This window comes from Aplidium turbinatum, chromosome 16 (genome assembly GCF_918807975.1).
Source record: "Aplidium turbinatum chromosome 16, kaAplTurb1.1, whole genome shotgun sequence".
NCBI lineage: Eukaryota > Metazoa > Chordata > Ascidiacea > Aplousobranchia > Polyclinidae > Aplidium > Aplidium turbinatum.
In genome coordinates, this window is record NC_137487.1 from 11,284,858 (window position 1) to 11,301,480 (window position 16,623).

Genomic DNA, 16,623 nt, shown 5'->3' on the forward strand with positions numbered 1-16,623 from the left:
CCCCTACTCTGCATCTATTTTTTCCACCTCCAACCCAATGTTAGACATACTTACCTTCACAGCACGTCTAGTTTAGCTGTTATCCTCTTCTCTGTTACTCCGTGCTTCAAAAAGCATGACATTGTTCAGTTGTTCACCCAGTTTTTACTAACCTTCTGAACACATGGCTCTTCGATATCATAACAACCGACTTTTTCCTACGCCTTGACATTTGACCAGGAAATTTTTGTCAGGCGTAATCAAGTCAACAAAATTCAATTTTATTTATAAACAACAATAAACATTGAACAATCTGACGAATTGTACTCGTTTTGTGGCAGCCTAATTAAGATACTAGCATTGTTTCAAAAAGTAAGCTCACAAAATTAGTGGCATCTGCAAGTGTCTGCAAAACCTTCTTTCTCATTGATGAGAAGTCATGTTAATATCAAAACCAAATGCTAAGTAAAGTAAGTATCATTGGTTCGGTAAAGAACAAAAAGAGCAAACTCTTCAAAAACCACTTTCAGCAAATCTCATTAATCTATTCAGGTGATTTTGAAGTTGTCGCTTCCGTGTGGGATTAGGCTACATAAAGACACATAAATAACGAAAGAATTTGGTCCACAAGTAATTAATTTCGGAATGCTTCTAGCAGCAGAAGGAATGGCAGTTTTTCTCGTATCCCATCAGTCCATCACAATCGTCAGTGCATACTGCAAAAGTGGACCAGAAAGCAGCAATGCGATACCAAAAATGAAAAAGACGTGAGGCCGAATGCGGTACTCAAGTAGACCCAGCCGTAGTGATGACGGTTGATTGGTGAGGTGACATTATTGGCGAATGCTCATTGGTCGATGCGGAGGGAGTGGCTTCATCGTCAGAAAGCTTTCGCTTGCGAACATTGGTAAAGGAATCTTGCATCTCTTCATCCTCATCTTCACTCTGCGACGAGTCAGAATCAACATCGGGATCGGTTTGGATTTGCATCATTTCAAAATCTGTCAACAAATAACATTATTTAACGACGAGACATATATTCTCTTGCACAACGTACATTTAGGACTTTGGCAGTCATGTTTATCTTTCTGATTATGACAAAAGTTTCTAGTCACTACAAAATATAAACAAACGTCAATCAATAAAGCACATTGCAAAACAAATATCAATAATGCCTCCGAGTTACCCAAACATTATGTGAGGTCTTGGGGGAGCGTTAGCACAACGCGGTATGCAGATTTCCACACGTATTTAGGAATGAAAAAAATGGCGTTCTATGATTTAACGTCCCTTACAGAAGTTTTAACGCAAGGAAAGCGCCACAAACCGTCACAAACCACGTCACAAACCGCACCAAGAATGCACCAAATAAAATTTGTCTATTATTGTGGTTGTATATTGAACATACGTTTTCAACTTGTGCTATCTCTTTACCTGTGATACTTGGTTTTCTAACAAGAGCAGCTGAGGTCTTCGCAAGGATGGCACTCTTCAACTTCAACTTTGTTGAGTCGGAAACAAATGATCCAGTCCTGTAAAGAGGTCGATGATGAGGAGGAGTGTTCTCTTCTCCATCTGGATACGTCACCGGAACGGAGGTGGAACGGATCAAACGGTTCTTCTTCGCATCTGCACCTAAAAAATCCATGTTTTTAAAAACTCGGCTAAAATGATACTTCCATGATGAACAAACACAGAAAAGTGAATTATGTGCAGGCGGCAACTAAACAAAAGCAAGAAGCCAAACAACTTTTTCCTACCAGCAATCCGCCTTAACAGTTTCTACAATAAGCTAACACTGATGAGACGAAAAATGTTTAAACAAGCCGATTCCAAGCACATGTTTGTGTCAACTTGTAAACACGGTTCTGTGGTATCAGTTTGCTGCCATGACGACACCACGCGGTAGTTGACTTTCATGTTGCTTAGCAGTACACGTGAAAGCGGCTTCTTGTTATGCAGTTTTGAAAAAATTTTCTTAAACATTGCAGACAACCGTTCCACCAAATACCAGCTCGGTGGCTTAGTGTAAGTGCGCCCGCCTCTGAAGCGGTAGGCATGGGTTCGATACCTTGTCGGGTCAAAATAAAGACTTTTTAAAAATGGTACTGAATCTAATTTCTGCTTGGCACTGAGCCATGGAGTGGATTCGGGTAATAATGTACTCAGTTGCGCCTCTATACGGCTGCATTGACACTGTCTGCTTTGTAAAGCGCTGTGGAGCAACGCATTCTGCGATGGATACAGCGCTATATAAAAACTAACATTATTATTATTGTCAATCGTTTTTCACCTTGTAAATGTCTTAAACCAGGATCCATTCTAAAGCGCTTTCCTTCAAGGCCACCTTGCGGAGCGGTTAATCTGAAAGCACTGTCGGGAGATGGCGCAAAGGCTCTGGGGACGCCTATTCTCGTGTACTTTTTACCTTCCTTTTCTACCATGATTACCTGTTTGAATTAAAAAATATCTCATGACCACTGCAAATTAAAGGTTTCAAATTTCAATTCAAAAACTGCAATAAATATGTAAGAACTACAACAATACACTCTTATATTATAATATACAGCACCGAATACACGCATCTGCCGTTATCTCAAGAAAACATTGAACATGGGTTTTCGCTGTTCATTGATATGCCTACCTTTCCTTGTGGAGATTTATCAGCAACTGGACAAAAGGAATTGGAACAGATTTCTGCGACTCCGTTCTCGCCCATGTTTTCGCTCACTTCGTCATCAACGTTTAGTTCTTTAACTTCCTTCAACGATTCCAAGTTATGATGACGACGGTGATAACCGGGTGACGTGGTACGTGGGATCGGCTTAACGATACCGATCTGACCAGTGTGTTTCATCGGTACCGATTTGGCAGTAGAAGTTGCGTGTGGCGTTTTTTTAAAGCCGCTTTGCTGTTGACAAAACCTGATCGCTTCTTCGAGAATATTCTGGTTTGAAGGAGAAGTGCTTTGACTGGTGGTATTGTTGAGCTGGAAAAACATTTCCGAAAAGTTTATTGAAAATTTGCTGATGCAACAATCACAAGAGACAATGATCGCAGCCAACCGGCAGAATCTGCCCGGATAGCAAATCGGTCCTTTTCGATACTAATTTAACGTCTGCAGATGTTAGATTAACGTAAAAACAATGGATTTGCTGACTGGTGCCAAGTGAGCGTAATATAAATTTATCGACATAATCGGATGATGGAAATAACACCGATCTTTCTGCAAGCTTTGCAAAACCATTATTAGAAAGCGTTGTGGTAAGCAACAGCATTGAGCAATATTCGCCAGACATAAGAAGTATTTAATTAATGTACTTAACACAATGAAGAGAGCAGCGGATTAATTTCAACTAACTGTTTATGGCAAGTCAATCCATTGCACTTTGAGCACCTTAAAACAATGATGTGTTACTTCGACTGACCTCCCAGACAGCAAATCAGCCGTTTTTTACATTGATTCAACGTCTGCAGACGTTGAATCAATGTAAAAAGCGACTAATTTGATATCTGGCTACTGCATTTGGTACTGCACAAAGAATTTTTCAGACTTATAGTTCGATTCAAACACTGAAAACTTCCCTTTCAAATGTGCAAAAAGCAGGCAAGTCTACTCACTGTAAGACAAGTATATTTATGGAAGGCGTCGGTTAAAAGGCGTTGTTGCGTGACGTCATGGGGTTCTGTTTCGGGGTCTGCGTTCGTTGTGGCGTCGCTGTGTTTATTGGTGTCCTGGTAGACTTTGTAGGCGTCCATCAACAGCGATAAACTGTCTTCAACAGACTGCATCTTACCTATGTTCTAAAAAGAAAAATGGAAACGTCAAAGTTGGTTGATAGCCTTTTAAACTGATTGAGCGAGAAAGCTCGATTCTATTTGAATAAGCTTAAGTAAAAACTACTCAGTTGATCATATTAATTTAGTTTCGCTTTTCAGAAACCCAAATAATACGTGGTGGCATATAAGTATTTTTTAGTCAGTTCTGACGTCTGGTAAGCAAAGTTGGAATTTGTGTTTTCAGGTTGTAACCCGACTCTCGACTCAGCACACATGATACTTTGTATTAATAAGCCTCCAACCAAGTCAATCACTTCACAGGCTAGCTGCATCGGACAGTGAATTACACAGCACAGATTTTGACTCCGCAGATGCCAGGTTGGGTTGATGAATTTTGTTTCACTGTCTATCAATTGGTAAAACGAATGAAAACAAAACGTGACCAGACAAAAGCAGCTTGCTATCTCTCAGTCACGTCTATGTGCAAAATATGCTTACTCGCGCTGGGAGGCATTATTCAATTTTTAGCAAGCACTTTTTAAGCGAACGAGATCGTTTTTTCAAAAAACCTTATTTAGCTTCAGAATGCCTACAAACGCTAAAGCAAGAGACTGTCTCAAATTCTTAAGAGTATATAAAAACGCTAAATCACGACTATATATTCGTACGCGCTAAAAAGGTCAGCTCTTTATTGAATAAATATTCACTTTATACGTTGTGAGTCGGGACAATCGAGTATCTTATGAATAAAACGTGTTGTTTTAACTGGGACGGTCCGAATCGAAGTTTTTAAATGAAATTCTGCATGAGAAAATTATTTGAAGAATCAAAATCGATTTGTTTTGACGATAGCCTAAATATTCGTCAATTCTCCACACAAAAAAAGGCTCGCAAGAGGCAAGATATTTTATTGTACACTTTTACAACGGTAGGTGCTTTCTAAGTTCGCAGATTCTTGTGCTTTTGCGGTTTTCTTGACATTTCGTGTACGCGCCAATTTTTATTCTAAGTTACAAGATGGTAACTCACATTGTTCCACGGGATGTTCAATACAATATTTAGCGAATAAACGCATAGAAACAACATTATCAAACAACTTATATTTAATGATTTTTGTTGCATTTTAGAATAAATAATGTCAGAAGGATAAAACAAGCTATAAGCTGCCAGAGTTGAGGTTGTAAGTCTCACATCCTGCTTCCTGGCTGAATTTATGTATACCCAACCACTGGCCAGTTCATGAACATGTCGGCGGTTAAGCAGAGAAAATAGGAAACAAGCCGTTCTATGAACAACGATGTTTCATCAGATTACAACTCTCAAATGAAAAACGTAACGATCAATTAAAGATACAATATGACAAAGCACAGTAATGTGTGCACAACGAGCCCTTGCAGCTTAGAAAGAGCATTTTGAAAGAAGAAGAAACTTGCTTTCGAGTTTTAACACGACTTACATTTTGCCTTATAACATCAGAATGATCTAATAGACTTAAGCAATCTGTTATGTAAAAATTTATTGAGTTCAACTCACCATGCAAATACTAAATTGCATAACATGCCGTCAAAAATGCTTTAGACTTGCTGTGAATTTTTAACTAGCAAAGCTCAATATTAACCTGTACGTATGAGCCTCGCAGCGTAGAATCAATAACCAGAAGACCTTCACTGATAAGGAGTTAGAAAATCAATAATACCAGTCATGCAAAGCTTGCCATGCCCATGAAATACAAGTCGAGACAAAAACACGCTAAAAGAAGATCTGAGTCATGGATAATATCTAGGTCCGTTTGACTGTGTATGATTGATAAAGGTTGTTCAGCATTGTTTTGCTCAACATTGATACAGGTCTAATTTTAGACCCTGAACGAAAAGAGTGAACACAATATTCTTCCAGATATAAATAACCTCGTGATCGCAGAGCGCTACTCCCGCGCGTTGCCTGGAAGTTTGCTTTTACAAATACACGATTTTAAGGTCGATTCAACGTTGAATAATCTAGTATCGATGTAAGTGATGTGCATGTGAGCAGGCGTGAAGCTTTATTTGCACTAATAAATAAAAGTGTCTGTAATATGTTGGTGATCGTCATCGCTTCCTAATTCTTGCACAACTTACTCTTGTCAGAGAAAGTGGGTTTTTGACTGCATCATTTCACAGAAACCAGTTGAGGTCTCAGCCCAGCCGGCAAGTAAGTCATTTTATACTGATTGAACGCCTGTAGTTGTTGAATCAATGTAAAAAATAACTGGTTTTCTAACTGGAAAAAAGTTAATAATCACATGACAGTGTGTGGGAAAAATTACTTCCGGCAACAGACACTTCCAGTGAAATCTTGACTGAATGTGCTCAACTGCGGATAAAATTTACTTCACGTAGAAGTCACGAAAGTCAAAAGACGCGAGTCTATACACGACCTTCCAACGAAATCAGTTTCTTCTTGCAAGGACTTTTTATCTAAAAGGTAGATCGCAACACAGGGTTTGATCATTACAACACCCACGTCCTAAAGAAAGTGAAACGAGGCGCTGATTAGTGATTACAAACCAAGTACTTTTCGTAAAAAATACAGTTTTCCATCCCGACGTTTTAGAAAAAAAAATTCAACACTCAGTTTTAAAAAGGAAACTTACTGCTTCAACTAACTGAAATACAGTGTCAGCATCGTCGGTAGTAATCTGGCATCGTCGGTAGTAAGATTGCTCTAAAACGATAATATTAAAGTATAACCCCATGTAAACATGAAAGTTAAGAATTTTTGTGTGACATCGCTCACTTACTTTTTCAAGCATCAACCTCACGTATTTACATGTGTCGTAAAAACACTATCTTCCTGACAATAAGCACCACTGCTGAAAGACGGATTATTTCATGTCACCAGTTATGTGAATTGAGCTCGATATTACACGAGCTCTGTGGCATGAACTCAGTGAACGCACACTCAGCTGAAGCACGACCGGCTGTCGTCCGTAACAAAAGAATAAACTTTTCTTCAAAAACAGTATTGTGCTAAATAAAATACCCTACGCAGTCTTGCACTATGGTTCAGATTCGTTGGTGATCAAAACATGGTGAATCATAAACCACCTTTTCTATTTTCGAGATGGAAACTCCCAGTAACACATAAACACCTCACAAACCGGCAAAAATGTTGCTCGACAAGAACACGTTTCAATGAGACCAATTGAAATAAAGAAGCAATTTTTCAAGTTATTTCTACGGTCACTCGAGAATACTTGTGTTCCTTTCTGTTGATTGCATGCCAGCTTGAAAACTGGTTGCAAGTGCAAATATTTATACCCTACCCTAGTAGGAAATTTGTTTGAGCGCATTGTTTGTCATTGAAGTAATATATATTTGTTTTCGTACCGTACAGCATGTAGTTGCCCAAAGCGATATGAACGAATAATAAATTCATTTATGAAAACAGCTTGAAACTGTAGCAATTCTGTGATGCGTTATGGACAAAACGTTGTATTTGTAAAGTGGTTAAAATGCTTCAGCAACTTGAAGAATGAATGCAGAGTACAAAAAGTATCGATTAGATTTAACATTTTAGCATAATAAAAACAGTATGGTTTTTTAAACGTTTGCGGAGCATGAGCGTAGGTACTGCATTTTGGGCTTAGTTCTTTTTTGTTTATTACGATTCACAAAACTGCGAACCCAACAAAAAACACTCAACTTTCACTGCGAAAAATGTAACTTTGCTAACTGAAGTCCAAACCCACAAGGTTTTAGAAGAACGTTTGACATCAACATGCATCTAACAAAACTAAAAAGTCAGTGACTGTTGTCAAACCATACAGCCTATTGATACACTAGGTTCCTGATCCTGATCAAACTACAGTATATGTAAAGAAAACACAACGGCTAGTTGCACCCTTTCCCACTTTGCATGCAAGCTCTGTGCTAATCTAACACTCATGCAATCAACCGTGATATGCGGCAAGTCAGCTCCTCTGTCAGATGGAGCAATGATTTGCTGCAGGCAAAGCACTGTTCCAGCTCAAATTTACAAACTGATAAGACTAGCTGAGCAACCACAATAGTTCTTTTTACACACGATCATACAAAATCGGCTGATTATACTGTACAAACATGCACTCTTTGCCACTTCATCTCATGCATGTGTCTGTCAAATTACTTTGAATAGTAGGGCAAAACATTAATCTCAATTGACAGCGCTTGCGCATGACAAATTAATTAGCAAAAAAAGAAATGCCTGACACTACAACACCGATTGACTGGCTTGTGAATAACAATGCTTGCAAGGCAGCGACTTTATAGTTGGTCAAATTTATAAAACAGATAATTTTTAAATCGTTGCGATCGTTAGATATTTTGAAAAGGCTGACAAGTTCGGCAAAAAAAAAGTCAACTTAATACTTATAAACTTGTCAATAGACATATCTTTTTGAATAGGTGAGTACTACTCACTGAGTAGGCCACTTACACTGGTTTCTAAACGCCAAATCTGCTTTCCTGTTCTTCGTTGAGTGGTTGTGCGATACTACAAAATCATAAATTGACTGTTGCTATAAATTTCATGATCGCACTGTACTGCTCCCTACAAAATATTAACCAACTTTTCAACAAAAGCACACAACGTAGCTAACGTTTTTTTCTACGAAAACACCGATTGTCAGTCATTTCACTGTTGTAAATAAAGCGCGTTATAAAAAAGACTGAATACAGGAGTTAGCTCGCGTTCGTCAGTGTGTGTGCACGTGAGCATTTTGCACAGGGGCAAATGGTCGGAAATGGGAAGCTATTTTTAGCATCTCAAAATATGGCGATTGAAAAGCATTTAATATACGAGTGCTCGATCTAATGTGGCGTGGGTGTGAAACCAATGAACGGGAATCAAAATCAATACAAAAAATCCACATTGATGTGGGGTCTAATGAAAATAAATCACATTTACAGATAAAAATTAAAGAGAACAATAAAAGACAAAGTTGACTAAATATTGGAATTTTCTTAAAAGGGGACGCTCTGTGTCTATGTCAAATTACCACACACCGGAGATCAACGTAATTTCAACAAAAAAACAACACGTCTAAAAACATGTTAAATTGCATTTCAGTATCTCACTGAAGAAGCTCTTGATACTTAGTCTGATTTGTTCTTTGCGAACTGTAAGTTTCATTGCAAATTTAAAATTATATTTACAGTAATAATTATTATAGTTGGTCCCTTTTGATACCAATAGAAATTTGATCTGATAAAAACGGCAATGCAACAGATCAATGTCAAGAAACTAAGTTTTTTTTCTAACCAAAACAAAAATTTGAATTAAAGTCGAATGCAGACAGAAAAAAAACTGTTTTTTTGTCTGGGTATGGAGAACATCTGCAAATTGTGCGTTGGGTTGTTAATGTTCATGCGTCGGTGTACAGATGGTCTAACTCTGACCAAGAAAGTATAATCTCATTGTTACGTTTATCTAACGTTAATGTAAAGAAAATCGATAAAATGGTTTCAATTTCACTCGTAGGAGAAGTGTTCCATTCTCTTTAGAAAATAACTATTTTAAGACAGAGCTCTGCTGACGATATAGACATATTTACACAAGCTGTCACATTATTATTGACTAGAAGGTCTTGGACATTGGAATTCACCCGTAAGAGATGTGAAACAGATTTTCAGAATAGAATAATATTTCTGAAACATCGTTTCGGTTTCACGCGATGCGGGTGGCATCCTTAAAAGGAGATACAGCAGACCTCGCGAAGTGACAATTCGAGATCGGGCAACAGCAAAATGCAACAATAGTCGAAGTTTAGCAGTTCTTCTGGTGACTATGCGTTGGACTGTGATTGGGCGGCGATCATAAAATGTCAACCCTTTGAGGACCAATGGTACATGGGTGTACCATGAAATTCTAGGTACATCCGTGTACCATTGGTCCTCAAAGGGTTAAGACGTGTAACCAGTTTTACTTTCGACAGACCGTCAATCTACACGACTGACTTTATCAAGACGGTAGAACCGATTTTATCCACTTGTCTGGTAAACAATAGTATGATGATGATCATGCAGGCGTTTGATCTGGTATACATTGGCAATCATCCCAGAAAGCAGAATCCGCTACTTTTACACTGATTCAACGTATGCAGACGTTAAATCAATGTAAAAATGACGGATTTTGCTGTCTGGGATGGCCTTCCAAGCCTTTCTGTCATTTGACAAGCGCATAGCGGCATTTTGTATTCACAGTTGTACTTGCGGCCCACTTATTCGGGCTGTTCAAGTATGTTCATATTTCTCGACTTCTGCTTGGTTTTACTAGTATCTTGCCCAATAGTGATATCTTTTTCAGGTCCCCATGACTGTAGAGTCGGGTGAAAATTAAACGACTTCAATTCTTCGATTTGTAACTGATCGACTCCGACTTCAGTGTTGCCATTTTTTTTTCAAGTTTTTGTCCTTTTTTATTTAATTTTACTCAAATTGCGATCGAAATTGAAACGGTGACTTTTTAAAAAGCTGGCTAACTTCTATTTTTTGGTAAAGTGGAAGAGCGCAATACAGAGAATAAGAAATAATATTTTGAAAAAACAAATGCAAACCAAAATTGCATTAATTCAAGAAAAATGTACGACGAGTCCAATTGATGTCAAGTTATCTTGTTGTGTATCACGATTTCGAATATTAAATTCTCTTCAGCACAACTTTGTAACAGGCATTGTAAAATCTTCAGTAGGTCAGTTTTAGAATGCAGCAGTTAAGTTTAGAAAGAAATCAACAATAGTGCTTTTCGGTTGCTAAGAAACAAATAAATTTAGTCTGCGAGAAGTAGTGACAATATTATGTAAATTATCAAGGGAATTGAGTCATACATTAGTAAAACGGAGTGACAAACGAAAAACTTTATTGTTCATCATTTTGTATCAAGCCGGAGTTGGAATTGGCTTTTTTAACGATTCCGTCTGGACATGCAAAATCATTCCGATTCCATATCCCTGGTTGCTATTAGGTTTCTTTTTACTGCAACTAACCTCAGAACTTTTTGGCTACTTTTCTGTCTGTAAAATATAAGTAGCCTCTAACCTGTTCTTTTCTGGTACGACAAATTAACATGTCAAAGAGACTGGTTGTCGCAAACGAAATTTCTGAAAAACTTGACCATTGCAGCAGTATTAAGTCAACAGATTCAAGACAATTAATTAGTAACTGGTCGAGGAAAAATGTGTTTTCATGGAAGATTGAATTCCGGGTTGTAAATCATCAAATCCGATATGCTTCAAATAGTTCTGTCCAATGTATTTTAAATATTTTGTTGTAAATTAAATAAAAAAGCATAGCTTTGGTTCCTGTTTGTATCGTGAAACTTCATTAATTATGAACCATCGTTTTGTAAGCAAATTTTTAACACATCCAGGTGTTTGCAGCTTAAATTCTGCCTTCCATCGAAACAATCTTGAAGTTAAGTGAAGTACAGTTTTTAAACGTAGTCAGTTTAAACATTAAAAATATAAACTTGAAACAGAATATACACATCAGAATCATCAGATGCAATTTTCAAAATTCCCATTTGCCGTCATCTGGTGCGTGTAAAATAGACGAAGTCTTGGCTGCCAATATTATTTAAGATAAACCATAGCAAACGACTGCATGCCGGCTTGGGTTTTAATATCTGTAATTAAAAATTCTACGTTAAGGAGACACGTGAGTTGTTTTTGTAACATCTGCAAACGTTGAAAAGATGTAAGATAAACCAAAGACAGCTTGTGTTTACTGTTTTGACCGTATAGTTGTTAAAACCAGTGGCGGCTCGTGCCATGGGGCTGCAGCCCCACCTGAAAGAAAGAGAAGAGGAAAATATGTTTTCCTCTGTGTTTGTCCGACCCGGTTACTTTTTTCACTTAAGAATTGCGGATCGAAAATTAAAATATTAAAGTTTCGTTTGGCAACACCGACTTTGGGCAAACTGCTTTGCAGCCCGAGATTCTGGATTTCAAGCGCTCTGATTGGCTAAAAATTATCCTTGAAGCTCCACCTCTTTTGGTATTTTACAGCAATTTTTGAATCTGTTGGGGCTGCGTGGAAAACAGCCCCGCCTAACTGAATAACTTTACAGACTTTTTAAAGTTAGTTTTTGTTTTGCAAAGTAGCGACGAGCCATGAATGTAGAAGTGTTAGCTGTAGAGTTAGGGTATTCAACAGGTTATAGGAAGTGCTAGTCCAGCCTAGGGCATCTGAAAATCACTTGAACCTTGTGTGCAACGGCTAGGCTAGTCAAGACTAAGCTCAACACTAGTAAAGTTTATCTCCAAAGCAATACTGCTAGTTTTTTTGAAATACAGCTTAGGAATACATCAATTTTTCAACAAAGTTTGAATGCATTTTTTTCAAAATTTGGGGTTAAAACATGCTCAGAACGCACCAAATTTAATACGACTTTTCAAATATTTCTGGGGGGTGACCCTCTAAACCCCCCGCCAAGTCGTTCGCCTTCGGCGAATTCAGTGACGGCCTTCGCTCCCCGGACTATTTATTGCAGCCCTACTGCTCACAAACAGCACCAGCCGCCACTGGTTAAAACATTGTACTTTATTCAAAAGCGTATTAAAATGGGTATGAATGCAAATCAAGTCAACTACAGAGGACTAACCCATAGAGAAAAGTGTTGACTTGTTGCAATTTCAGAGTAATCGCAGAAGCAAACCAGACCTTCAATGATTTATAATACTTTTTCAAAAACAAATCTATTAAACAAGGAAACGAAGTTCTGATATGTTATGTTCTCCCGGCTTTCAAGCAGGGCTGTAAAAGTTGGACGATGAGCAAAGAGTCCGAACGCAACCTGGATGCAGCAGAAAAGGGGTTTCTTCGCAAAATGCAAAAGGTCTCGCATCAATTGCATCAAAGTAGCCTAACAAAGAAATTTAACAAAACAACTGGTCAATTTAGGAATTATTTACAAACATTTTAAAAGACAAGCAAAATATTTTTTGGAAGCATTACAAAAGAAAAAATGAAAAAATAGCATTTTGTAAGAAAACAAAAAAACAAAAAAAACGTGTGCAAGAAAGATAACGGACTGAGCTTTTTATACATCAAAAGTCATTTTCATCCTGTAACCGAAAAAGTCTTCAGAATAGTGAAATCGCGTGATCAACGGATACAAAGACGGGTTACGATACTATAACAAAACACATGAGTCTATCACTGGCACAGGCATGACACATGAAAGAAGAATTTAGCTACACAGACTCTCCCAAACAAATAGTCTGTAGTTTGCTGGTAAAAACTGTAATTCTACGCGTTTCTGCGATAAATTAAGTTCTATAAACAATAAGCAGTCTTGAAACAGCAAAGTGAAGCTCAGACGTCTGTCGAATCGTTTGTGAAAAACTTATATTCAAACCAATATAACAGCCTACATCTGGCACGCAACAACTTCATAAAGCCCCAAAATATCATCGCGTGAGCAGCGAAACAATATTATTTTTGAATCCATTGAAAGTTCTGCTAAATTTACGTTGGTTGTAACGTCAAGAAGTTATTTATTAGCGATAAATGAAGGGCTGATAAACACATTCAGTCTACACGCAGCATTGTTGGAGACGAAAATATATCGCAGTGCATTTAGTTCGGACCATGGCTGATTGGAGGCAAATAGGAATTTATAGCATTCTAAAGATAGTAAAATTTCTGAGTCGGTTCAACCCACAGAGGACCCAGCCAACTTATCCTTTAATTCGTGGCCATATGACGTCATTTAACATTTTAAATCGTAGTTTCGGGGCTCAAGCGATATTCGTTTCGTTTCACATGCGCAAACATGTCCTTTACTTGATATACATGTCCTGTGCATATTTTCATCTATGTCCAACCACTGACGTACAATGTAAAGGCAACAAAAAAGAAAGGTAGTGGTGGGTAAAAGCGAGTCTCCTACAAGTCAGCGGTTGTAAACTGAGCAAATGGCAGTTGAGCAAGTGATAACTGAGCTAACAACATTTCAGCAAGTGGCTAAATTTGGCAAATAATGAAACTGAGCAAGTCGAAACTTGGCATATCAAAAGTCAGCAAATTCAGTTTAGCAAGGGATGACAAAGTCCGCATTGAGCAAGTAAATCTCATTTGCTGACTTATTATAGCTGCTGAAATGTACTTGCCGAGTTGAAGCACTTGCTGAGTTGTCGCATGCCGAGTGGTCTGACGACCGGTAAAAGCGTGCAAGGTTTTGATTGTAATTAGCAGTTGCACGTCTTACATAACGTAAAAGCAGGTGAGCACTTTCAATTTTTCTACTTATGTAATATCGACACATACAAAGGTTGGATGCTTAACAAAGCAGACACGATAGAGCAAATGGTGGAAAACGGAGCCGAGAAGCAGAACATGTTAAGTACAGCACGATTTCACCTTTGATGTATTTTAGACGTTCAAATCTTTAGACAGCTAACAGAGCAAATGACACAGCTGAGTGGTGTTTTGTTGTAACCGGGTATAAGAAAACAAATCAATAGTTCTTTTCTAAAGTTTAGAGTCTAAAGTTTAGGTTTCGACTAAACCTTGAAATTAATCACTCACAACAATACTTCAATAAAAAAAACTTGTAAACAAAACTTTTGTAAGTTTCAAAAAAGATCAGACATAACACGCGACAGTATAATATAAAGGGGTCTGCTACTATTCGGTGAGTCCGATTCGGTGAGTCCGATTCGGTGAGAGCCTTTTTCGGTGAGAGCCCTATTCGGTGATTTTTTTGAATTTTTTTTTGAAAATTATCGGGTACCGTAGCCTAATTAAAACCCTTAACCCCAAACCCCCTAACCCCTAACCCAAAAACCCAAACCCCCAAAAAACCCCAAACCCCAAAAAAACCTCAAACCCCCAAAAAAACCCAAACCCCCAAAAAACCCCAAACCCCCAAAAAAAACCAAAACCCCCAAACCCAAAAACCCCAAAACCGCAAACCCCCAAAAAACCCCAAAACCTCAAAAACCCCAAAAACCCCAACCCCCAAAACCCTCTAACCCCAAAACCGCAAACCCCAACCCCCAAAAAACCCCAACCCCAAAAACCCTCAACCCCAAACCCCCAACCCCAAAAAACCACAACCCCAAAAACCCCCAAACCCCCATACCCCCTAACCCCAAAAACCCCCAACCCCTATCCCTTAACCCCTATCCCCTATCCCCTAACCCTATAACGGCAATGATAATTAGGCTACGGCGCGCAATAATTTAAAAAAAAAAACTCACCGAATAGGGCTCTCACCGAAAAAGGCTCTCACCGAAAAAGGCTCTCACCGAACCGGACTCACCGAATCGGACTCACCGAATCGGGCCATTCCGAATATAAAGGATGGATCGGTAAGAACATTTCGTAGTTTGATAATGCACAATGAGTGGGGATTTTTGAAGAGCGAGATAAGCTTGTGACATAATTCAAAATTAATTACTGTTTTTGGTGTACCCAGGCTAATGCCCGATTGTTGAAGATTCATTAAGTGGCCGGGAAAGCAAGGAAGCCGATCTCCCTGCCCACATTCAAGCATGTCTTGAGGTGCCTTACTAAAAATATAGGGACCTGCTACCGACAGGTGTCGAACCGACTCCCTTTCGAACGTCCTACCTTCACTCTTAACAGGCCAACACTCCGTCAATTATTTTAACACGAAGGTAAATGTGAGCAAATTTACGTCATAAGAGCATATGAAGATTAAAATGATCAAAGCAAAAACAATATGCAAAGGGTCAACAATCTTCTTTAAGTCATCACAATTTACCAACTCTTTCTGATTCTTCATGTTAGTTGCTCAGACTTCAAGAATGATAAAGAGTTGATAAATTCGTTGGAAAGAGTGAACTCCTTTTCACTTACTCAACATTTGTATTGTACTGTGCCAGCTGTCAGGACAGTAAAATCTATCATTTTGCTGTCTAGGGTAGCTTTCAATAATTAACGAATTTGTAAAAGACAAAAGGATTTTTGTCCAGCAATGTACGCTTCGCTTTCACGACTAATGAAATATTCATGAACCTCCGCGAACCAGTGGGACGAAAATGTCCGACAATCACAGTGCTAGATGTGCTCTTACCTGATGAAGGTCTTGGTAGCTTTTATGATGAAAACCTGAAATGTGCAGAAAATGATCTGTAGAAAGCAATTCCTTACAAACATTCGCGACACAAATACATTGATAAATTAAATATTAAAAAAATCATTTTGTTACATACACAAGTTTGTGTTGACTGCATTTTGAAAACTCAAAACAATGGCCAATCCAGGAGGGTAGGGAAGCAATCACAAGGTCGGGTAAATGTAGACCTACACATTATTGTGTTTTGTTGAAATCGTACCCCATCAAGCTACTTTCGGGATCCGCCCCTGACTTAAAGTAATGATATTTATTACGGCACAACACTAACCTGGCTCTACGTTGAATCGAAAGCTTTGAAGTTTCGGTGTTTGATGGATGTTGCTGTGATAAGCTGAGGTGTCACTGATAGAAGTCTGTTTGGTGAGGGATTGTAGCCGTCGATTTAAAATTCCTCTACAAAAAACTACCGCTCGCCTAGCAAGACACACTCTGTCTTCTTCACGAAGATATTTCCTGCACAAAAATAATTGATTACGGTATATTGAAGATGTATCTTTATATTAATACTACACAGGTCAGGGTTGTTCTGAAGCCCTAAGTGCCGCTGATTCGGTAGCGAAGCGAGTGCATCATTTTGCACTCGTGCAATCCCTGCTGTTGCCTGTGTTTCCTAATTGGTCTCAGTTCTCAATCAACTTTGAGCGACAAATCTAAAGCATGCAGCCAACTTCCTAGAAGTCATAAACAGGAAGTTGAGCCAGTTGTTTAGACACAAATCCAACCTTGTTTGTGATGGAAAGC

At 38.5% G+C, this 16,623-nt stretch overlaps 1 protein-coding gene across 1 annotated transcript in view; it reads right to left on the reverse strand.

Moving 5' to 3' along the window:
- Nucleotides 1-239: 239 nt before the first annotated feature.
- LOC145785206 (calcineurin-binding protein cabin-1-like) overlaps nucleotides 240-16,623 on the reverse strand; it is a 46,272-nt gene continuing 29,888 nt past the window's right edge. The window contains exons 39-45 of the mRNA XM_082596895.1: nucleotides 16,151-16,335; nucleotides 15,820-15,854; nucleotides 3,601-3,783; nucleotides 2,624-2,968; nucleotides 2,273-2,429; nucleotides 1,414-1,614; nucleotides 240-980 (exon numbers count right to left, since the gene is read on the reverse strand). Coding sequence (XP_082453021.1) covers nucleotides 766-980; nucleotides 1,414-1,614; nucleotides 2,273-2,429; nucleotides 2,624-2,968; nucleotides 3,601-3,783; nucleotides 15,820-15,854; nucleotides 16,151-16,335 — 1,321 coding nt within the window. The 3' untranslated portion in view covers nucleotides 240-765. The remainder of the gene's footprint in view (nucleotides 981-1,413; nucleotides 1,615-2,272; nucleotides 2,430-2,623; nucleotides 2,969-3,600; nucleotides 3,784-15,819; nucleotides 15,855-16,150; nucleotides 16,336-16,623) is intronic.